This window comes from Oryctolagus cuniculus, chromosome 6 (assembly GCF_051225735.1).
Source record: "Oryctolagus cuniculus isolate XC-2025 breed Fujian yellow rabbit chromosome 6, ASM5122573v1, whole genome shotgun sequence".
NCBI lineage: Eukaryota > Metazoa > Chordata > Mammalia > Lagomorpha > Leporidae > Oryctolagus > Oryctolagus cuniculus.
Window position 1 is genome coordinate 13754744 of NC_142872.1, and position 24836 is coordinate 13779579.

At 39.4% G+C, this 24836-nt stretch overlaps 1 protein-coding gene across 2 annotated transcripts in view; it reads left to right on the plus strand.

Annotated features, from left to right (window-relative positions):
- Nucleotides 1-24836, plus strand: part of SNX2 (sorting nexin 2) — a 77464-nt gene that overhangs the window by 23756 nt on the left and 28872 nt on the right. Inside the window, exons 2-3 of one of the 2 annotated variants that reach the window (XM_070076040.2) lie at nt 18669-18786; nt 24478-24641. In XM_070076040.2, coding sequence (XP_069932141.1) covers nt 18669-18786; nt 24478-24641 — 282 coding nt within the window. Of the gene's footprint in view, nt 1-18668; nt 18787-23793; nt 24642-24836 lie in introns of both variants that reach the window. The other variant, XM_089334866.1, reaches the window with a different exon arrangement.

Genomic DNA, 24836 nt, shown 5'->3' on the forward strand with positions numbered 1-24836 from the left:
CCCAGATGCATAAGCAGGGAACTGGATCAGAAATGTAACAACTGGGATTGGAACCAGCACCCATATGAGATGCCAGCATCACACCCCAACGCCGTCCCCAGGGTTCTTTCTCAGGACAAATAATTGCATATTGCAATCTAAACTGCTATGCTGTAACACTGGCCCAAATACAGGGTTTCCATCTTCCTGTTATATTGGTCCTGTTGTGCATCTCCAAGCCTGGGTGTACTCTTGCCAAATCATCAGAAGAATGAAGCATGCAGGAGTTTCTTTATGCATTCATGTTCTTCAGCTGACATGACCCCTTTGTCTGATTTGTGTGGCTATCATAGTTCTGCTACCTGTCCCGCTGCAGCATGGCACAGGTCTGTGTCTTGAGCCCACTTTCAGCACAGTATTCTTAGAGAAAAGGACAGAAGGAAAGGGACTCACTTTCTTGCAGAATCTGTCTGAGTTTGCTGCTCACATTCCTCAGGCAGTTTTTATATTTTGTTTATAAGCTTTAGTTACAATCAGAGGAGGAGAGAGAGGCTATGTGTGTAGTGCTTAGTGCTTATGGTGTATGTTATGTATTGCAGCCTAACAGATTGTCCCAAGATTTAGCAGCTTAAAACAACAAGCATATTATGTCACACAGTTTCTGAGGGTTAGGAGTGCAGGAGCCATTTGCCCCTGGGTATTTTGTTTCCACGTTCCTCCTATGATTGTGAACAGATTTCAGGCAGGGAAGTAGACATCTGAGGCCGAGGAGCCCACGTAGCTGCTGAGTAACTCAAGTCCTTGCTTCATGGGCCTCTTGTGGATCTGCTTGGGGGTAGGAAGTAGAGCAAACACAAGACACTTAGTATGCAAGCTACAGTCTTTTATAGCCTAGTCTGAGAAGTAACATACCATAATTTCTGCTGTACACTGTACATCACACAGAGCCATCCTGGTACAGTGTGAGAGGGTACTGTGCTCAGGTGGGAATGCCTAGAGGCTGCTGCTCCCTCTGGCTCCAACTTCAACTTTGTGTTTGAGTTTGATACACAGCAAAAAAGAATGTGATAGATGGGGAGAATGTCAAGTAACTTGTCGCTATTCCTTTGAGCATAAAATGCAAATCATAGGTAAATGAGGTGTGGTGGGAGATGGGGTTTAATAGGAAAACAGAGCTGGCTCTTGTGACCTTGTAGATGTGCACAGTTTAAGTTTCTGAATGCAGTCATTGGTCAGTCACTGGAGAACTATGAGCAATAAGTAATTAGTTTTTATACCAATGTGAGTAACATTCTGGAAGATGGGGAAGAAGATAGGGAGACAGGATGACTTGCCACCCTTGTCTTGACTGTCAAAGACCAGTTTCACTTTCTTTGTTTTGTTTTGTTTTTTCTTCATATTTGTTGAACTCTAAACATAGTGTTACTCATAAGTGTATAAAATCAATTGAAAATAGATATCAGTAAAAAACAAGAATAGGACTAAGAGAGGGAGGAGGAAGTTTGTAATTGTAAAGCTGTATAATTCTGCATACATTCCTACAGACTTACTTGTGAGGATACGCTTTAAAAACTTGTAATGGGACTCCAAATCTCAATCTGATTAATCATTAATCCCATTAATTTAATATAATTAAAATGCCATTTAATTGTTAACGTGATCATATTAAGGGTTAAAGTGAACGTGTATATATAGGTTAAGTGTTAAAGTAATCATATAAATAGGATCAAGTGCCTGGTAATAGTAATAGATAGAACTAAAAAGGAGAGAATGTTCCAACATGAGAAGCAGTCCACACAGCAGACTCATAGAATCACAATCACTTTAAATAGCACTCTGACCTCAGAATCAGCCCTTAAGGCTAACTGGTCTGGCTGAAAAGCCCAGGAGAGCATTTCAGGCATGGAAAGCAAAGATATTGTGGCAAAACATATTGTACATAAAGGATCTCTGTGAGTGAGACCCAAGCAGAAAGAAGCGGCCATCAAAGAAAGATGTACTCTTCTCTAAAGGGAGGAGAGAGCTTCTGCTTTGTTTATGGCCTTGTCCAAATACTGATGGAGTTTGTGGACTCAAAAGGCTTCCATAGCCTAGGCAGCTCATGTCAAGAGCCTCCAGTGGTCAGTGATGTCATATATTAGTGTTAATTGTTAAATTAACAAGAGTCACTGTGCACTAACTCCCCATGCAGCACCTCTGTCCTCAATGAGTTTTATTAAGAGACTTAACTGTAAAACTAGTTCTCAGGGGTGTGTGTGTGTGTGTGTGAGTGAGTGTGAACGCAAATTTTTGAAATCTTAGTATAGAGTTGGTCTTCTTTGTACAAAGTTAATTGAAAATAAATTTTTGTAAGATTTATTTACTATTTATTTGAAAGTCAGAGTTACACAGAGAGAGGAGAGGCAGAGAGAGAAAGAAGTCTTCCATCTGCTGGTTCACTCCCCAGTTGGCCGCAACGGCCAGAGCTACACCGATCCAAAGCCAGGAGCAAGGAGCTTCTTCCAGGTCTCCCACGCGGGTGCAGGGGCCCAATGGCTAGGGCCATCTTCTACTGCTTTCTCAGGTCACAGCAGAGAGCTGGATGGGAAATGGAGCAGCCGGGACTAGAACCAGCGCCCATATGGGATGCCAATGCTTCAGGCCAGGGCGTTAACCCGTTGCGCCATAGCGCCGGCCCCTGAAAATGAATTTTAATGGAGAAGGAGAGAGGGACGAGGATGAGGATGAGGGTTGGGAGTATGGGTGGGAGGGCAGGCAAGGTGGGAAGAATAACTATATTCCTAGTTGTATTTATGAAATTTGTATTCCTTAAAATTTAAAAAAAATATTTTGGGAAGGAGAGAGGGAGGATGAGGGTTAGGAGTATGGGTGGGAAGGCAGGCAAGGTGGGAAGAATAACTATATTCCTAGTTGTATTTATAAAATTTGTATTCCTTTAAAGTTAAAAAAATATTTTGGTTAAAAAAAAGAGTTTAGGGGAATAAAAAAATTAGTATTGGGAGTACAGAAATGAGAAATAGGAAAAACAGATTGATCATTGGCTAGATATGGAAGAAGTGAGACTCTGAGGGGCCGGTGCTGTGGCACAGCAGGTTAAACAACCACATGCGATGCCACCATGTTTTATGGATACTGCTTCACATTCTTCCTCTCTCTCTCTTTCTCCCTTACAAATAAATAAATCTTCAAAAAAAAACTTTTTAAAAAAGAAGTAGGTAAAGAGACTCATAGACTTTAGTGCTTATTGGCTTTTCAGAAAAACTGGAACTGATTATATATAAATAGTAGTTTCCAAGGTGATAATCTTGATAAGTTCACCAAAGTTTATTGTAATATATATATATATATTTAAATTTTATTTGACAAGCAGAGAGAGAGCGAATGGAAAGACAGACAGAGACAGAAAAGTAGAGATATCTCTTGTTTGCTGGTCCTCTGCCCAAGTGCCTGTAACAGCCAAAGGAGTGGTCAGACTGAAGCCAGGAGCTGGGAATTCAGTGGCAGACTCAACTACTTGAGCCATCACCTGCTGCCTTACTGGATGTACATTAGCAGAGAGCTTGGAGCAGAGCTGGAACTTGAACCCAGATACTCTGATATGAGAGGCAGTGAGTCTTAACTGGAATATTAACTACTAGGCCAAACACCCATTGCATATTTTTTATCTTTGTTAATTTTATAGGTAATTTTTTATCTCTTGATTTCATGTGTATATTTGTTTAATATCCAATAAAATTTAGTATAGGGTGTGTGTGTTTCTTTTCTTTGAAAATTAGAATTAGGTTCATGCAAATATAGTAGACAATATGGCTAGGAATAGTAATTGATCAAAAAATTTTTTAAAAAGTTGTTATTTTAGTGATTGTGCACCTTGAACATTTTAACTGAAGTGTATGTTCACTTGCAATTTTAAACTTAGTGTTTTGAATTAAATATAGAAAAGTTGCAAAAATTTTCTGAGTTCATATAAACCTTTACCCATCTAAAACCTGACTCAAAAATAATGTTATTATCAAAAGTGGGAAATTAATATTGATAAGATGCTGTTGCTATACTATTAACAAAATCTATAGACCTTATCAAAATTTCTTTTTTTTTTGCATTTTTTTAACCTTTATTTAATGAATATAAATTTCCAAAGTACAGCTTATGGATTACAATGGCTTCCCCCCCATATCGTCTCTCCCACCCGCATCCCTCCCCTTTCCCACTCCCTCTCCCCTTCCATTCACATGAGGATTCATTTTCGATTCTCTTTATATACAGAAGATCAGTTTAGCATACATTAAGTAAAGATTTCAACAGTTTGCTCCCACACAAACATAAAGTGAAAAACAATAGATGATTTTTTAAATGATGATGAAATCAGATCAGACCTATTGTCATGTTTAATCCCAGTAAGAGTCAAGTTGGGAATTGATAATTTCTTCTTTTTTTTTTTTTTTTTTTTTTTACAGAAGATCAGTTTAGTATACATTAAGTAAAGATTTCAACAGTTTGCACCCCCATAGAAACACAAAGCGAAATATACTGTTTGAGTACTCATTATAGTATTAAGTCTCAATGTACAGCACATTAAGGACAGAGATCCTACATGAGGAGTAAGTACACAGTGACTCCTGTTGTTGACTTTACAAATTGACACTCCTGTTTATGGCATCAGTAATCTCCCTATGCACCAGTCATGAGTTTCCAAGGCTATGGAAGCCTTTTGAGTTCACTGACTCTTATCTTGTTTAGACAAGGTCCTAGTCAAAGTGGAGGTTCTCTCCTCCCTTCAGAGAAAGGTAACTCCTTCTTTGAAGACCTGTTCTTTCCACTGGGATCTCACTCACAGAGATCTTTTGCCAGAGTGTCTTGGCTTTCCATGCCTGAAATACTCTCATGGGCTTTTCAGCCAGATCCAAATGCCTTTAGGGCTGATTCTGAGGCCAGAGTGCTATTTAGGACATCTGCCATTCTATGAGTCTGCTGAGTATCTCACTTCCCATGTTGGATCACTCTCCCCTTTATTTATTCTATCAGTTAGTGTTAGCAGGTACTAGACTTGTTTATGTGCTCCCTTTGACTCTTAGTCCTTTCATTATGATCAATTGTGAACTGAAATTGATCACTTGGACTAGTGAGATGGCATTGGTACATGCCACCTTGATGGGATTGAATTGGAATCCCCTGGTATGTTTCTAACTCTACCATTTGGGGCAGGTCAGCTTGAGCATGTCCCAAATTATACATCTCTTCCCTCTCTTATTCCCACTCTTATGTTTAACAGGGATCACATTTCAGTTAATTTTCAACACTTAAGAATAACTGTGTATTAATTACAGAATTAAACCAGTCATATTAAGTCGAACAGACAAAAAAACTACTAAGAGGGATAATGTATTAAGTTGTTCATTAACAGTCAGGGCTATGCTGATCAAGTCACCGTTTCCCATAGTGTCCATTTCACTTCAACAGGTTTCCTTTTTGGTGTTCAGTCAGTTGTCACTGATCAGGGAGAACATATGGTATTTGTCCCTTTGGGACTGGCTTATTTCACTCAGCATGATATGTTCCAGATTCCTCCATTTTGTTGCAAATGACTGGATTTCATTGTTTCTTACTGCGGTATAGTATTCTAAAGAGTACATATCCCATAATTTCTTTATCCAGTCTACCGTTGATGGGCATTTAGGTTGGTTCCAGGTCTTAGCTATTGTGAATTGAGCTGGAATAAACATTAGGGTGCAGACCGCTTTTTTGTTTGCCAATTTAAATTCCTTTGGGTAAATTCCAAGGAGTGGGATGGCTGGGTCGAACGGTAGGGTTATCTTCAGGTTTCTGAGGAATCTCCAGACTGACTTCCATAGTGGCTTGACCAGTTTGCATTCCCACCAACAGTGGGTTAGTGTCCCTTTTTCCCCACATCCTCGCCAGCATCTGTTGTTGGTAGATTTCTGCATGTGAGCCATTCTAACCGGGGTGAGGTGAAACCTCATTGTGGTTTTGATTTGCATTTCCCTGATTGCTAGTGACCTTGAGCATTTTTTCATGTGCCTGTTGGCCATTTGGATTTCCTCTTTTGAAAAATGTCTATTGAGGTCCTTGGCCCATCTCTTAAGTGGGTTGTTGGTTTTGTTTTTGTGGAGTTTCTTGATCTCTTTGTAGATCCTGGTTATTAACCCTTTATCTGTTGCATAGTTTGCAAATATTTTTTCCCATTCTGTCAGTTGTCTCTTCACTCTCCTGACTGTTTCTTTTGCAGTACAGAAACTTCTCAATTTGATGCAATCCCAATAGTTGATTTTGGCTTTGACTGCCTGTGCCTCCCGGGTCTTTTCCAGAAATTCTTTGCCTGTGCCAATATCTTGAAGGGTTTCTCCAATGTTCTCTAGTAACTTGATGGTGTCAGGTCGTAGATTTAGGTCTTTAATCCATGTTGAGTGGATTTTTGTGTAAGGTGTAAGGTAGGGGTCTTGCTTCATGATTCTGCATGTGGAAATCCAATTTTCCCAGCACCATTTATTGAATAGACTGTCCTTACTCCAGGAATTAGTTTTAGATCCTTGATCAAATATAAGTTGGCTGTAGATGTTTGGGTTGATTTCTAGTGTTTCAATTCTGTTCCATTGGTCTATCCATCTGTTTCTGTACCAGTACCATGCTGTTTTGATTACAACTGCCCTGTAGTATGTCCTGAAATCTGGTATTGTGATGCCTCCGGCTTTGTTTTTGTTGTACAAGATTGCTTTAGCTATTCGAGGTCTCTTGTGCCTCCATATAAATTTCAGCACCATTTTTTCCAGAACTGAGAAGAAGGTCTTCGGTATCTTGATTGGTATTGCATTGAATCTATAAATTGCTTTTGGGAGAATGGACATTTTGATGATATTGATTCTTCCAATCCATGAGCATGGAAGATTTTTCCATTTCTTGGTATCCTCTTCTATTTCTTTCTTCAAGGTTTTGTAATTTTCATCGTAGAGATCTTTAACGTCCTTGGTTAAGTTTATTCCAAGGTATTTGATTGTTTTTGTAGCTATTGTGAATGGGATTGATCTTAGAAGTTCTTCCTCAGCCATGGCATTGTCTGTGTATACAAAGGCTGTTGATTTTTGTGCATTGATTTTATACCCTGCTACTTTGCCAAGCTCTTCTATGAGTTCCAATAGTCTCTTAGTAGAGTTCTTTGGGTCCCCTAAATAAAGAATCATATCATCTGCAAAGAAGGATAGTTTGAGTTCTTCCTTCCCAATTTGTATCCCTTTAATTTCTTTTTCTTGCCTAATAGCTCTGGCTAGAACCTCCAGAACTGTATTGAATAGCAGTGGTGAGAGTGGACATCCCTGTCTGGTACCAGATCTCAGTGGAAATGCTTCCAACTTTTCCCCATTCAATAGGATGTTGGCTGTGGGTTTTTCATAGATTGCTTTGATTGTATTGAGGAATGTTCCTTCCAAACCCAGTTTGCTTAGAGTTTTCATCATGAACGGGTGTTGTATTTTATCAAATGCTTTCTCTGCATCTATTGAGAGAATCATATGGTTTTTCTTCTGCAGTCTGTTAATGTGGTGTATCACATTGATTGTCTTGCGCACATTAAACCATCCCTGCATACCAGGGATAAATCCCACTTGGTCTGGGTGGATGATCTTTCTGATGTGTTGTTGCATTCTATTGGCGAGAATTTTATTGAGGATTTTTGCATCTATGTTCATCAGGGATATTGGTCTGTAATTCTCTTTCAGTGCTGCATCTTTTTCCGGCTTAGGAATTAAGGTGATGCTGGCTTCATAGAAAGAATTTGGGAGGATTCCCTCTTCTTCGATTGTTCTGAATAGTTTGAGAAGAATTGGAGTTAGTTCTTCTTTAAATGTCTGGTAGAATTCAGCAGTGAATCCATCTGGTCCTGGGCTTTTCTTTGTTGGGAGGGCCTTTATTACTGTTTCAATTTCTGTCTCAGTTATGGGTCTGTTTAGGTTTCGATGTCTTCCTGGTTCAATTTAGGTAGGTTGCATGTGTCCAGGAATCTATCCATTTCTGATAGGTTTCCCTGTTTGCTGGCATACAAGTCCTTGTAGTAATTTCTGATGATTCTTTTTATTTCTGTGGTGTCTGTTGTTACATTTCCTTTTTCATCTCTGATTTTATTGATTTGGGTCTTTTCTCTTCTTTTTTTAGTTAGTTGGGCCAATGGGGTGTCAATTTTGTTTATTTTTTCAAAAAACCAGCTCCTTGTTTGGCTGATTTTTTGTAATGTTTTTCTGGATTCAATCCTGTTGATTTCTTCTCTGATTTTAATTATTTCTCTTCTCCTACTAGATTTGGGTCTGGTTTGCTGTAGGTTTTCTAGATCCTTGAGGTGAATTGAAAGCTCATCTATTTGGTGCCTTTCCAATTTGTTGATGTAGGCACCTATTGATATAAACTTTCCTCTTAACACTGCTTTTGCTGCGTCCCATAAGTTTTGGTATGTTGTGCTGTTATCCTCATTTACTTCCAGAAAATTTTTGATTTCTCTTTTAATTTCTTCTATGACCCATTGTTCATTCAGGAGCATGTTGTTCAATCTCCATGTGTTTGCGTATGCTCTAGGGATTCCTGAGTTGCTAATTTCCAACTTCATTCCTTTATGGTCTGAGAAGCTGCATGGTATGATTCTAATTCTTTTGAATTTGCTGAGACTTGCTTTATGGCCTAGTATGTGGTCAATCCTAGAGCAGGTTCCATGTACTGCTGAGAAGAATGTAAAATCTTTAGCTATAGGATTGAAAGTTCTGTATATATCTGTTAGATCCATTTGGGTGATAGTGTCGTTTAAATCTACTGTATCCTTGTTGATCTTCTGTCCTATTGATCTGTCTATTTCTGAGAGTGGAGTATTGAAGTCCCCCAGTACTATTGTATTGGGGTCTAAGTCTCCCTTTAAGTCCGTTAACAAATCTTTTAGATAAACTGGTGCCCTGTAGTTAGGTGCATATACATTGATAATTGTTATATGTTCTTGTTGTATTGATCCCTTAATCATGATATAGTGCCCCTCTTTGTCTCTCTTAACAGTTTTTGTGGTAAAGTTTATGTTGTCCGATATTAAGATGGCTACGCCCGCTCTTTTTTCATTTCTGTTGGCATGGTATATCTTTTTCCAGCCTTTAACTTTCAGTCTGTATGGATCTTTGTTGGAAAGATGTGTTTCTTGTAAGCAGCAAATAGATGGGTTTTGTTCCTTAACCCAATCAGCCAATCGGTGTCTTTTAACTGGACAGTTCAGGCCATTAACATTCAATGTGACTAATGAAAAGTGGTAACTTTGCCCTGCCATTTGCCAAAGATAAGTTCTAATATATGCTTTGAATTCCCTGTGATCTTTTGCTGTGAGGTTTCCTTCCTTTATCTTCTTTCATATTGATGACCGTGTTGTTGTGTTTCTGTGTGTGATACATCTTTAAGCATCTGTTGCAGGGCTGGACGAGTGGCGACAAATTCTTTCAATTTCTGTTTGCTATGAAAAGTCTTTATTTCACCTTCATTCACAAATGATAGCTTTGCAGGATATGATATTCTGGGCTGGCAGTTGTTCTCTCTTAGTACCTGGGCTATATCTCGCCATTCCCACCTAGCTTGTAGAGTTTCCTATGAGAAGTCAGCTGTGAGTCTGATTGGAGATCCTCTGAGTAATCTGACGTTTCTCTCTTGCACATTTTAGGATCTTTTCTTTATGTTTCACTGTGGAGAGTTTAATTACAACGTGTCGTGGTGAGGATCTCTTTTGGTCGTGTTTATTATGGGTTCTGTGAGCTTCCTGTACTAGGATTTCTCTGTCCTTCCCCAAACCTGGGAAATTTTCTGCTAATATCTCACTAAAAAGGCCTTCTAATCCTTTCTCCCTCTCCATGCCTTCAGGAACTCCTAGAACCTGAATGTTGGTTTTTTTAATAGTATCCTGAAGATTCCTGACAATATGTTTTAGATTTCTAATTTCCTCTTCTTTTCTTTGGTCTGACTGTATCCTTTCCTGTTCTCTGTCTTCTAAGTCCGATATTCTCTCTTCTGCTTCACCCATTCTGTTTGTAAGGCTCTCTATTGTGTTTTTCATTTGATCTATTGAATTCTTCACTTCAGTCACTATCACAGTTTCCTGTTGTACTAGTTGTTTCGTTTCATTTTGATTCCTCCTTAATATTTCATTTTCACGAGAGAGATTTTCTATCTTGTCCATTAAGGATTTCTGTAGTTCAAGAATTTGTTTTTGAGAACTTCTTAATGTTCTTATCAATTTTTTGAGATCTGCTTCTTGCATTTCTTCTATGTCATCATCTTCATAATCTTGAATTGGGGTGTCTTTTTCATTTGAGGGCATCATGGTGACTTCCTTGTTTTCATTACCTCGGTTTTTGCATTTGTTATTTGGCATATTGGAGATATTTGGTTTCTTCACTGTGGTGCTTTTTCTTGTTATACTATGACTCTATATTAAGTGGACTGTCTGTTTTTGATGGAGCCTTAGGGCTTGAGATGGGTGTGGCCTGAGAGCTCTGTTTGGTGTGCCAAAGGTGACACTCCCAGGTTAGGCGTGGTAAATCTCTCTCTCTCTCTCTCTCTCTCTCTCTCTCTCTCTTTCTTTTTTTTTTTTGATTCAAAAGGGAAGTTATTCTGCACAGCTGAACGAAGATGGAGGTAGTTAGCAGGCAAATGATATACCCACAGGAGCCAGAGATCAGAAGCTCTTTCCCAAGGACCACACAGGGAATCTGTTCGGCCCTCAGAGTGGGCTCCCACTGGGTTGCCAAAGTTACGGAATTGTAGCGTCTCTGGAGAGTGCTCACGTGAATTCCGTGAGTTCTCTCCCCCACCATCTCTTTTTTCACAGTCTCAGTTCAGTAGCACCACAAATTTACTAGGTCCTAATCTCCTGTTAATTCGCCCCGCCCAGAGTCAGGTTTTTCTGCTAGGCTCAGGGCCCATGCAGACCTGAGGTCGCTCTGCTTATGACGTATGTCCAAGATGGCGCCTGCTCTTTGTCTTGCTCGCCCTTGAGAGGTGAGCGGAGAGAGAGAAACCCGTGTCCGTACCAGTCACCTTTTTTTTTTTTCTCTCTCTCTCTTCCAGTTAGCCTGGTGAACTCCCCCCCCCCCCCCGGGGGTCGTTCCCTCTAGTCTCCTCTCTCCGCTTGCCTGCCGGTGTCTCGGGCTATTGAGGTTCGGCTCACCTCGCGTTCCAGCACTGGTGTGTTGAGTCTGCCGCTGGTGTCCCGAACTGTGGGCTCCCACGCTCTCCACGCAGGTCCACTGTGAATCACGTGTTCCGGAAGAGTTTCTTCTGCTGTTTCCTCCCCTACTCTTCCTTGAACCTGCAGTATCTCCACTTTTATTAAACTATCTCTCCCCGGACTATCAGTGTGCTCCCTTCCTATTCTGCCATCTTGCCTCCTCCGACCTTATCAAAATTTCATCATTGTTATGTCCTCTTTTTTTTGTTCAGTGTCCATTCCAGGTTCCTACATTACATATAGTTGCCATTTTTACTTAATCTTCCAATGTGGTATTTTTATTTTGCTTTGTTTTTAGGGGGAGGTGGGATGTCTTTCATAGCTTAGATATTTTTGAAAAGTACTGGCTGTTTATTTTGTAGATGTCTTTAATTTGAATTTGTATTGTATTTTCTCAGTTTGTTCTTCCATTGTAGCTTATTATTCTCAGTTGTTGCTCAGTAAATGCATTTAAATCTAAGTGAATTTTTAAAATTCAGGTTATTTTTAGACAGTAAACCTTTTGATTTGTTGCTGCCCATTAGTTATCCAAAGGGATTGAGAAAAATAACAGAATGTCATGGAGCATCTTCTCTCTTTATTCCTCAGTTCAAGATGAAATTTCTCCTACACAAGCACTGTGTGGTATGTGAGCCACATACTTAATTTCAAATTTTTTTGTAGCCACATTTTGAAAAGTATGAAGAAACAAGTGCACATAATCTAAGTGATTATGTTTTAATTAATTCAATATATTAAAGTTTAAACCAATGTATCTAAAACATTTCTGCATGTAATCAGCATAAAATTATTAGCATATTTACATTTTGTTTTGATACTAAATCTTAAAATCCAGATTTTTACACTTATAGCATATTTCAGTTTGGATTAGATATATTACAAGTGTTGCATAAGCACATGCATTAAGTGACTACTTTTCTGGACAGAATGACTCTTGACTTAAATAATTAGATGTAAATGTGGACTGTTGGTTTCTATAGAATAACTTTCACTCAGTTTCCCTTTGGTGTAACTCGAAACAAACAGACAAAAGAAGTTATTTGTATTTAGCATAAAGTTAAGGCAAAGAATTGAGGCTTCTTACCATTTTAAAATTATATTTAATTTTTTAAAAAATCTTCGTATTTTGTTTCAAGATGGATCCATTTGTTTCTTGAAGTTAGTAATAAGCAACGGTTAGAAGTACAAAAGGAAGTCAAGTTAGATGACTCTGGATTTAAAAATTAGAAAATAATAAATTGGGCAGGTTAAAAATTAGCAGTTATCTGATATACTCCTCATTATATGGAAAAGAAAATTAATACTCAAGGAAATTTTTTTTAAAGATTTATTTATTTATTTGAAAGTCAGAGTTACACAGAGAGAGGAGAGGCAGTGAGAGAGAGAGAGGTCTTCCATCTGATGGTTCACTCCTCAGATGGCCACAACGGTTGGAGCTGCGCCGATCCGAAGCCAGAGCCAGGAGCCAGAAGCTTCTTCTGGGTCTCCCACATGGGCGCAGGGGCCCAAGGTCTTGGGCCATCTTCTACTGCTATCCCAGGCCATAGCAGAGAGCTGGATTGGAAGTGTAGCAGCCGGGACTAGAACCGGCGCCCATATGGGAAGCCAGCGTTTCAGGCCAGGGCGTTAACCCGCTGTGCCACAGCGCCGGCCCCTGAAAGAAATTAATTATGTATCTATAGACACGTTAATATCCAAGTGGAACTGGAATCCAGATCTTTGGTTCCCAAGATATTTTGAAATCTTGAAGATAAACTTGTTTAAATTGTCACCAAGTTACATGTGAAATCTTATTAATATACCCTATTCAACAGAAGTGTATTTTAGTTTTTCAGAGGACAAAGAAGTAGGAAGCAACATTTTTAATGTCTGTTTGCAGGAAATTGGTGCATGTTTGTGTGTGCCTATGTGTACCCCCTTACTTTTCTTGTGTGATGTTTCATTATCTTTCTGTGTCAATAAAGGGCATTCTGCTACACTTTTCATAAAATAGATTTTGGGGTGGGCATTTTTTTAAATTTATTTTTAAATCCCACCCCCCCAAGCAAGCCTTTTATTTAAGGAATACAGACTTCATGCATTTCATAAGTACAGCTTTAGAAATAAAGCGATTCTTCTCACCATACCTGCCATCACACCCACTCTCCCAACCCTCCTCCTCCTCCTTTTCCCATTCCCAGTCACCTTCTCCAGTAAGATCCATTTTCGATGAACTATACACAGAAGACCAACTCTATACCAAATAAAGAGTTCAACAATTTGCATGGAAAAAAATTTTAAAAACCTGTTCCTCAGCAGTTGAGACAAGGGCTGTTCAAAGTCATTGCATCTTGAAGTTAATTTGACGTCATCTTTTTTTTTTTTTTTTAGAAACTTAATTAACTTTAAAGAAGCACCCAAAAATGATAAGTTTTTTGGGGAGCCCTTAGACACAGTTATAATACAACTCTTTGAGGACAGAGGTCCTGCATGAGGAGTTAGTACACAGTGACCCTTGTTCTTAATTTTTTTGTTTTAAAAATTTACTTTATTTATTTGAAAGATAGAGTTACAAAGAGAGGTAGAGACATAGAGAGAGGTCTTCCATCCGCTGATTCACTCCCCAGATGACCACAATGGCCAGAGCTGCGCCTATCCGAAGCCAGGTGCCAGGAGCTTCTTCCTAGTCTCCCACGTGGGTGCAGGGGCCCAAGGACTTGGGCCATCTTCCACTGCTATCCCAGGCCTTAGCAGAGAGCTGGATTGGAAGAGGAGCAGCTGGGACTAGAACCAGCACCCACATGGGATGCCAGCGCTTCAGGCCAGGGTGTTAACCCACTGCATCTCAGCGCCAGGCCCCCCTTGTTGTTAAATTAACAATTAACACTCTTATATATGATGTCATTGATCACCCAGCACTCTTGACATGAGCTGCCTAGGCTATGGAAGCCTTTTAAATCCACAAACTCCGTCAGTATTTAGACAAGACCATAAACAAACTAGAAGTTCTCTCCTTCCTTCAGAGAAAAGTACCTCCTTTTTTGATGACCACTTCTTTCCATTGAGTCTCACCCACTGAGATCCTTCATGTAGGACATTTTTTGCCTCAGTGTCTTGGCTTTCTATGCATGAAATGTTCTCCTGGACTTTTCAGCCAGACCAGTTAGCCTTAAGGGCTGATTCTGAGGTCAGAGTGCTATTTAAAGTGATTGTGATTCTATGAGTCTGCTGTGTGGACTGCTTCCCATGTTAGAACATTAACTCCTTTTTATCTGTTATTATTACCAGACCCTTAATCCTGTCCATATGATCACTTTAATACTTACGATGGTTTAAGGGGATTTGGGGTACCATGGCAAGTTTTGAAACTGTACCCTTAGAAGTAAGTCCATAGGAATGTATGCAGAACTATACAGCTTTAAAGTTATAAACTTCATAATTACAACTTTAGGACCATGGTGATCTTTTCCACCATGCCCACCTTCCCACCCATACTCCCAACCTCTCTTCCTCCTCCCTCTATTATTCCCACTCTAATTTTTTATGGAGATCTTTTTTCAGTTGACTTTATACACATATGTTTAACTCTGTTAATTCAAGAGTTCAACAAAGAGTATTTAAAAAACTGTTCCTCAACATTCAAGACAAGGGCTATTCAAGTCATTGCTTCTCAAAGTGAAAATTTCACTTTACAGATTGCCTTTTAGGTACTCTATTAGTTATCACAGGTCAGGGAGAACATGTGTTATTTGTCCCTTTGTCACTGGCTTCTTTCACTAAATATGATGTTTTCCAGATCCATTCATTTTGTTGCAAATGACCAGATTTCTTTTTTTTTTAACACTGTATAGTATTCCTTAAAGTACCTTTCCCATAATTTCTTCAGTCTTCATTTGATGGGCATTTGGGTTGGTTCCTGTCTTAGCTATTGTGAATTGAGCTGCAGTAAACTTAGGGGTGCAGATAACTCTTTCATATGCTGATTTCGTTTCCCTTGGGTAAATTAGCAGGAGTGGGATGGCTGAGTCATATAGTTGGTCTGTGTTCAAATTTCTGAGATGTCTCCAAACTGTCTTCCATAGTGGCTTTACCAGTTTACATTCCTGTCAACAGTGGATTAGAGTGCCTTTCTCCCATATCCTCACCAGCATTTGTTTGTTTATTTCTTTACGAAAGCCATTCTAACTGGGTTGAGGGGCATTGTTGCAGTGGTTTCAGCTGTCTCATTGGACATCTGCATCCCTTAGTGGAGTGTCTGGTTTGAGTTCCCAGCTATTCTGCTTCTGATAGAGCTACCTGTTCATGTGTATCCTGGGAGGTAGCAGTTGCTGGCTGAGGTGTTTGAATCGTTGCCTCTTACGTGAGAGACCTGAATGGAGTTCCTGGTTCCTGGCCCAGCCTGTTTGAGGTTCATAGCACATGAAGTGGAAGCCACAGAGATTTGACATGAATTATGTAACTCCTGTATATTTGTGGCCACCTCATTGTCCTTCTCCCAACCTGAGCAGGACCTTCCTTAACACATCATCATCACCCAAATCCATATTGTACATTGGGGTACATTCTTGGTAATGTTCATTCTACATGGCAATATTTGATGCCGTGTCCATATTACTGTATGAAGTGCTTTCACTGTCCTAAAAGTCTCTTTCCCATGCTTATTTATTCCACCCTTCCCCATTGCCCCCTTCACCACTGGTCTCTTCACTGCCTCCTTGGTTCTTCATTGTCATGTGCTTGCAGTCATACAGACTGGCATCTTTGACTTAGTAACATGCATTCAAGTTTCTTCATGTCATATCACTGTTTGATTGCTTATTTTTTAGCACTAAAGATATTTCCATTGTTGTAATGTACACAGCTTATTATGCATTCATCTGGTGAGGGACATTTTGGTCACTTCCATGTGTGGGCCAATATGAATGAAGTTGCTTTAAACATTCAGGTACAAGTGTTTGTGCGGACATAATTTTTCATCACTTTTGGGTAAACACCAAGGGGACAGGATTGCTCAATCACGTGGTAAGACCATGTTTAGTTTTGTAAGAAAATGCCAAACTGTTTTCTGTAACACATATATGTTATTACTTTCCCATCAGCCATGAATGAGTTCCTGTTGCTCTACATCCTCACCAACATTTGGTGTTATCAGTGTTCAGGGTTTTGCCATTCTAATTGATGTGTAGTGCTCATTGTTTGCCTATTTATTTCTCTGGTGATATATATGATATGGAACATCTTCATATGCTTATATGTCTGTCTTCTTGGGTGAGGTAACTATACAAGTCTTCTTGCCCACATTTTTTTTAAGGTTTATTGCAAGGCAGAGTTGAGAGAGAGAATCTTGCACCTACTAGTTCATTCCCCAAATGGCCGTCTTTTACATTTGATCCATGATCTCTTTAGAGGTAACTTAGTGAAGAATTTAAAGTCTTTAAATTCATGTTTTTAAAATGTTAACTTTATGTTGTCCTGGACTGTTTGTTGAAAATAATTTTTTTTCCATTGTATTACCTTTTCTCCTTTCTTAAAGATCTGTGGATCTTAACAACTGTAATTCTTTATCTCACTCTATTCTGTTTGATCTTTCTGTGTATTTTTCTGCTAGCATTATATCTTCATTACTCTAGCTCTATAGTAAGTCTTTCAGTCAGTGCTAGTCCTATAGTATTTTCTTCATTATTATGCTGGTTATGTTGTGGTTTTTCCTGTCCATCTAAATTTTAGAGTATTTATCAATATCTACAAAATAACTTGCTAGGATTTTGCTTGGTTTGGATTGACTATAGATCAAGTCGGGAAGAACTTGAGTTGACAGTACTGAGTTTTCCTATCTGTAGATATGGAATACCTCTTTAATTAGTTCATTGATTGCCTTCCTCAGAGTTTTTAAATTGTCCTTATACAGATCTTATAAATAAATTGTTAGATTTAAATTTAAGTCTTTACTTTTAGTGGCAGCTAATATAAATAGTATTGGGTTTTTACTTTGAAATGTACTTATTCATTGTTGATATATAGAAAAGCAATTGACTTTTGTACATAAGTATTACATTCTACAGCCTTGTTATCTTTACTTATTAGTTCCAGGAGCTTTTTTGTTTTGGCTTTGTGTTTGTGTGTATGTGTGTATGTGTGTGTGTGTGTGTGTGTGACAGAGAGAGAGAGAGAGTTAGTTAGTTCTTGGACTTTGTATAAACACACTTGTGCCATTTGCATGCAAGATAGTTTTTATTTCTTTCTTTTCCAGTCTGTATGCCTTTATTTATTTATTTATTTGAAAGTCAGTGTTACGCAGAGAGGAGAGGCAGAGAGAGAGAGGTCTTCCATCCGATGGTTCATTCCCCAATTGGCTGCAACAGCTGGAGCTGCTCTGATCTGAAGCCCGGAGCTTCTTCCAGAGCTCCCACGTGGGAACAAGAGCCCAAGGACTTGGGCCATCTTCTACTGCTTTCCCAGGCCATAGCAGAGAGCTGGATCAGAAATGGAACAATTGGGTCTCGAACCGTTGCCCATATGGATGCCGGCGCTTCAGGCCAGTTCCTGGCTCATGGCGTTGGCCTGTACCAACCTGAACTTTCAGGGGCATATGATGGGTGAGCCAGCAGATGAAAGATATCTCTCCTCTCTCTCTCCCTTTCTCGCTCTCGCTCTCTCGCTATCTCTCTGTCTCTGTCTCTCCCTCTCTCTCTGCCATTCAGCCTTTCAAATAAACCTTTTAAAACATTCAAAAACAAGACAGCAAAAAAAGACAAAAGCATGGGTGTCCTTAAAAATCAAAGGACTTGAGCCGGTGCTGCAGCTCAATAGGCTAATCCTCCGCCTTGCGGCACCAGCACACCGGGTTCTAGTCCCGGTCGGGGCGCCAGCTTCTGTCCCGGTTGCCCCTCTTCCAGGCCAGCTCTCTGCTGTGGCCAGGGAGTGCAGTGGAGGATGGCCCAAGTGCGTGGGCCCTGCACCCCATGGGAGACCAGGATAAGTACCTGGCTCCTGCCATCGGATCAGCGCGGTGCGCCGGCCGCGGCGGCCCTTGGAGGGTGAACCAACAGCAAAAGGAGAATACCTTTCTGTCTCTCTCTCTCTCTCACTGTCCACTCTGCCTGTCAAGAAGAAAAATCAAAGGACTTGATCTGATTTTGGTTCTATTGTATATGACTGTGTAGAGTATTAAATTTGTTTTTTTTTGTTAAGTGTAACTGAACATGACAGATGAATTAGCATCTCTAAAGGGATGACTGGAAAAGGTTTTGTTTTTTGAAGTTTAAGTGCCTTGTTGAGAAAGGAGATGAATAAAAAGTATGTTTTGTGCTCATTCTTACCCTCAGAGGAGGAAATAAAATGGGCTATTCTTGTTTTTACCTTCATCCTTATCAAGAGAATGTTTTGCTGTAGTATGTAGAGACATAATTACAAGAGAAAAACATGCCAGTTCATTACCTGTTGTTGTTCTTTGAAACAGTCAAGTCCATCGTCTCCAGAACCAGCTAGTCTTCCAGCAGAAGATGTTACTGCAAACTCCAATGGTCCCAAACCTGCAGAAGCTGTGCTAGAGGATGACAGAGAAGATCTCTTTGCAGGTAATTGTCATATTTGTGTTTTTTAATAATGACCAGTTGTAGTATATGTTCTGTTAAGAAATATTCTCTCTAAAGAAGAATTGAAATTCTTTAAAATTATGCCAATTATTACATGGTAGGTCTTTTTGTAACAACCTACAAGATAGACAATTTGCAATTAGAACATACTGTGAAAAATACAGACTTTTGTGAGAAGCAAAAGTGTGGTCCTTTCTGATTTTTAGTACTTGAAAATAAATTACACATTATAATTTGATGACTTTGATTAGCCTAAGATTTAAAAGAGTAGTAGTGGTTGCATTCATACTTTGAGAAATAGCCGGGATTGTATTTTTGAATTGATTACAAGTTGTCACAAAGCAAAATTTATTTATGCATTTAAGAATCATCTTTTCTGTTTATGCTTGAAATCTGTTTTAGTAAACATAATAAACATAGTAAACATAGTAAAATATTTACTATCCCAGTTTTAGTTCACTTTTAGATGATAAAATTGATGCTTAAGGAGATACTGTTTGATAACAGGGCAGGATTTGGTGTAATCAGTCTTAACCTAAAGTTGGACTCTCAGAAAAAATTACCTGCCTTAAGATTAAAATTTAGGAGGCAAGCCTTTGGTCTAGCCATTAAGATGACTGCATGCCACCCTGTAGTGCTTGGGCTCCATTCTTAGCTCCAGCTCCTGGTTCCAGCTTCCCCCTAGTGCAGGGCCTAATAGGCCGTAGTGATGGCTCAAGTAACTGAATACCTGCCACCACATGGGAGTCCTGGATTGTACTCCTGTCTTCAGGCATCTGGGGAGTGAGCCAGGAGATAGGATCTCTCTCTCTCTCTCTGTCTCTCTCTCTGTCTCTGTCTCCCACTCCTACTTTCAGATTTTCAAATTAAAAAAGTAATAAAGTAAAACTCCCTTTAAAAAAAGATTAAAATTTAGGTACCAATAAATGTTGTAGTTTTTAAAAGCAAATTCTTTGTTACAATTAACACAAAACATTAAAATAATAAATCTTGTGTTTAGCAGCTTAATTTATCTGAACTGGCTTTCATTGAGTTAAAGTATAATACTGTCTTCAACTTTTATAATGGTTCAGTATTTATCCCATTCTTTTTTTTTTTTTGCCCAGATATTTTTGAAGATATGAGTATAGCCCTCCATCACAGAAGTTTGTATCATTCTCAGCTTGATTATTCTGTTAAAAGTTTTCACCACAAATGAATTTGTGTGTTTTATGTTAGAAAGTTAGGGGACGGGCACTGTGGCGTGGCATCCCATATGGGTGCTGATTCTGGTGATTCAAGTCCCAGCCACTCCGCTCATGGTCCAGCTCCCTGCTGATGCGCCTGGCAGGGCAGCGGAGGACAGTCCAAGTCTTTGCAGTCCCCTGCAGCTACATGGGAGGGGATCTGGGGAGTGAACCACTGGATGGGCTTCTCTCTCTAATTCTTACAAGTAAATAAATAAATCATTTAAAAATTTAAAAGTATGAGGCCAAATACCAATCTTTTTTTTTTCTTTTTTAAGCTATCTAACAACTGAGTGTGAAAATCACACTAAGTTTGTGTAATATTACAGTATTCTTTTTTGTTTCCTTTTATGCCCTTTAACCCAGGCAGTCCTTAAAAATTCTTTGGTGTGCCCGTGGTTTCTCCCTCCCTCCCTCCCTCCCTCCCTCCCTCCCTCCCTCTCTCTCTCTCCCTTCCTACCTTCTTTATTTACGGCAGAGTGACATGACAGAGTGGTAGGGGGTGAGAACTGGGGAGAGGAAGAGAGAAAACTTCCATTTGCTGGTTCACTCCCCAAATGTCTGCAACAGCCTGGGCTTACCATGCTGAAGCCAGGAGCCTGGAACTCCATTCTGGTCTCGTACATGGGTGCCAGGGACCCAGTTACTCGGCTGTCATCCGCTGCCTTCTCAGGGGTATTAGTAGGGAGCTGTATCAGAAGCAGAGCAGCCAGGACACCAGCCGGCACTCTGATATGGAATGCCAGCATCCTACGCAGCAGCTTGACTGTGCCACAGTGCTCACGCTGGCGTTTATTTGTGCTTTAGGCTAAGTGATGACCAAAGTACTTTCCATTAATAAAAAGAAGTACTAATCTAAATGGAGACCTTAATGTAACAACAGAATTGTGTGCAACTCAGGAGCAGTTGCTGAAATTTATGGTTTGTACTACTAATGAAATAGTAGCAAAATGAAGACTATTAAATATTTGCTTAACACAATCAGATTTTTCTAGCATTTTAGTAATTCAAATATGGTCAGTATCAGTGTTTAAAATTAAAAATAGAGATGAGGACTAAAGAATAATAAAGGTAGCCACCTGTTTCTGTTGTTAAACTACAAATCTGTTTATGTTAGTCTTTTCTCTTAAACTCAGCTGTATTTCATAATGACACAGACATGTGATCATTTTTACGTGAATGGATGGATACCACACTTGTTCTTTCTTGCAGTGATTCTTTTAAGCAGATGTGTCTTTCTTCCTTGAAAAGTGTGGTTGTTGGAAGCTGTCCAGAGAGTAATGTGTTACCAGAATGATGAAAACTATTGTCCAGTTATGAGGACATGCACGTGACTTGTTTCTCTCCCTTACAGGCAGATAGTATGTAGATGTTACTCTACTAAGCAAGTTAGATTTTGAAACCCTTAAGAGGTTAGATTATATTGGTGTGTGTTCTGTTGTGCTTTGGGTAGCATTTCAAGTCCTGGATGTCAGAAGTGGTACCAGAACCAGTTCATCTGTGACAAATGTTAGTTAGTTATTAGTGTACTTAGGGAATGCAGAAATTACAGTTAACTGTGTAGCCCCCTCCTCCTCTGTTTGTTAGTCTGCTCTAATGCTTTCCTGAGTACACATCAGGAAGCTTCCCTCAAGGAAAAGCGAGGGTGAACAAATTGCCAGTACAAAGTTGTCCAAGACCAGTTTTTGCCAGATACTGAATTTTTTTTCATTTTTGACATCCTGCAAATGATGCCAGTTTTAAGTTTAATGAATATCCCTTCATTTAAAGCATTGTTACTGTTTGAGTAAATCACTGTTTAGGTGACATTGATATAATCAGTGTATAGTTGTCGTAGACATATGTCTCTGAGGAAAAGTTTATAGTTAATACCTATGTAGTATTTTCCCAAACCTTTAGGTCTCATTTAAAATACAACTTGAAAGGGTGGGGATTGTGGTATAACAGGTTAAGTTGCTGCTTGGCATGCCCACATCTTGTATCAGAGTGCTGGTTTTTGAATCCTGACTACTCTGCTTCCTGTCTGACTTTATGATAATGTGCCAGAGAGACAACAGATGATGGCCCAAGTAAGTACTTGGTCCCCTGCCGCCCACAGGGGAGACGCGGATGCTTTTTAGGTCCCTGGCTTTGCCCTGGCCCAGACCTGATTATTGTGGCCATTTGGGGAAGTGAACCAGCAGGTGAAGGATCTTTGTTTCTCCATCTCTCTGTCACTTTGCCTTTCAAATAGATAAATTGAAAATACAAAGTTTGGGCCTGCGCTATGGCGTAGTTAGGTTAAGCTTCCACCTACAGTGCTGGTATCCCAAATAGATACCGGTTTGAGTCCCAGCTGTTCCACTTCAAATCCAGCTCTCTGCCTTGGCCTGGGTAAAGCAGTAGAAGATGGCTGAAGTGCTTGGGCTCCTGTACCCACGTAGGAGACAGGAAGAAGCCCCTGGCTCCTGACTTGGGATAGGCCCAACTCCAGCCGTCGCAGCCATTTGGCGATTGAACCATTGGGTGGAAGCTCTCTCTCTCTCTCTCTCTCCTCTCTCTCCTCTCTCTCCTCTCTCTCCTCTCTCTTCTCTCTCTTCTCTCTCTTCTCTCTCTCTCTCTCTCTCTTCTCTCTCTTCTCTCTCTTCTCTCTGTCCTCTGTCTTTAACTCTGCATCTCAAATAAATAAGTAAATCTTTAATTAAAAAAACACCAACTTTGTGAATTTGTGGTATGTTAGTTTCCTTTAGCTCAAAGAAGACATGAAAAAATTAAAGACAGACCACATATTAGTGAACTGGCTCTAAGTTTCTGTCCATTTACTTCAGTTTCTGTTTAATATTAGCTACTTATTATTTTGAGGTCTCTATGATAGATGGACCTGTTAGTGCCAACAACACAGAACCTGGTGTCAGTGAAATTAAATGTAATCAAAAAGTTAAAATTACTTTGTACCGCATATCTTGATGAAGTTACTGTTTTTTTTTCAGTGTTTCGTTTTTGTCTTTTTTGTTTATAAGTCTGTTGCCAGTTAGCTGTGCCTCTTTAGAAAAAAATACTAAATACCAGCAATTTTGACAGCCTAAAGTTGCATATAGGCCTGTAGGTTGTTGTGTTTGGGGCATTTGCAGTCAGTCCATTGCAACATCTCTGGTTCATTTTCCTTCCTTTGTAACCACAGTTGGAAAAGTTTGTTATTATTTTTAATATAAAAATGTAGAAGGATCTATGCCAAGTAAGCGCCTCCTCAACAAGATTGCCAGTAAGAAGTAGCTTGATAAATTGTCAGCCCGAGCAACCTTTCCTCACGTACTTGTGCTATTCCTGCCATGCTTTTTGAAATAGTAAAATTAAAATGGCTCACTGACTGCCTGGCTTCCCAGTCATCTAGGAATCTCAGAACCTGATGGCAGAAGCCATTGGTCCAGTCCTAGTCTCCCTTACAGCCCTGCCTGGTACCAATCCTACAAACCAGCAGAACTGTGGTTTATATAATGGCCACTGACTGTAATGCTCACTGTCCTGGCCCTGATTTTTGCTTTTGCTATTATTCCATTTTCGTGGATATCTCCTCTATCTTTTCTGCCTGTCTAAAAGCTCTCAGATGAGTGTTGTAAACTATTTCTTAATTTTCTAAGCCCAGAGTATTGTCTCCCCTCTCAACTCAAATTGTAGTGTTTGTTGTCTACTTCGTATAGTAATTAGATTTCTTACAGCATTCTTTTTTATTCTCTGAAGTCTGTGTTCTCATTTAACATTCCACATGTCTTGTTTTCTCAACTAGATTATAAACTCCCTGAGGGCAGGTATGATATTTTATGTTTCTTTTGTTTCTCCTTTGTACTTAGCACAGTGTTACATAGTCTATAGATAATTTGGTTTATTGATTTGGCTTAAATATACTTAATTTTAGATTATTCAAGTGAATGAGCATCTTAAAATCTAAACACCTATTTGCTTTGTGTCATATTTGTGTATTCAACTAATATCCAGTAATCTCTGGCAATTAATTGCTTTAGATTACTAACTTTTTGACTTCTCCATAACCAATTAGAATCCCAGTTGGGATAGTTCTGGCAGCCTTCTACCATAAAATTTGTGTTCAGTAGATAAAATGATTATAATGTTAGCCTTAAATATTTGAAAGATGAGTTACCACCAGTATGATATATTACAAAGCCCAACACAAATAGTGTATGGCATTATCCACAGCACTAGTTTTCTCCTAGGGTAGATTCCTGCCACTAGTATAGATAATTAAGCTGACTAAATAGAGTTCTTCCTAAAACTAGCCAAGTTCTGTTGATTTTGAAGTTATGATAAATGGCTAAGGAAGGTTTCATAACCTTCTCTGGTATTTTGCTATCTGTAAGTAATGTAAAAGTGTTTTTTGTGATTCATTAACTGCTTTATAGAGCAATGGGTTTGCTGCCAGTGTCCTTACTTAACTTGTTTAATTCATATCTAGAAGCCACAGAAGAAGTGTCTTTGGACAGCCCTGAAAGGGAACCTATCCTCTCCTCAGAGCCTTCTCCCGCTGTCACCCCTGTCACCCCGACTGCACTCATTGCTCCCAGGATTGAATCGAAGAGTGTGTCTGCTCCAGTGATCTTTGATAGATCCAGGGAGGAGGTAGGGGAAATGTTTGCATTCTAAGTGATATGTAAATAATGTCTTCTGTTACTCTTGTTAGTCATAGCTAATCCAAGCCTCTTAGACACTTTGGGTAAAGAATGTTGGATTCAAGAAGTTGGGTGATTTGGCTTTCCAGTTTTAATTTGACTACTCTTTAAGCCGGTGACCTGGGTATATCACTTACCTTCTTAA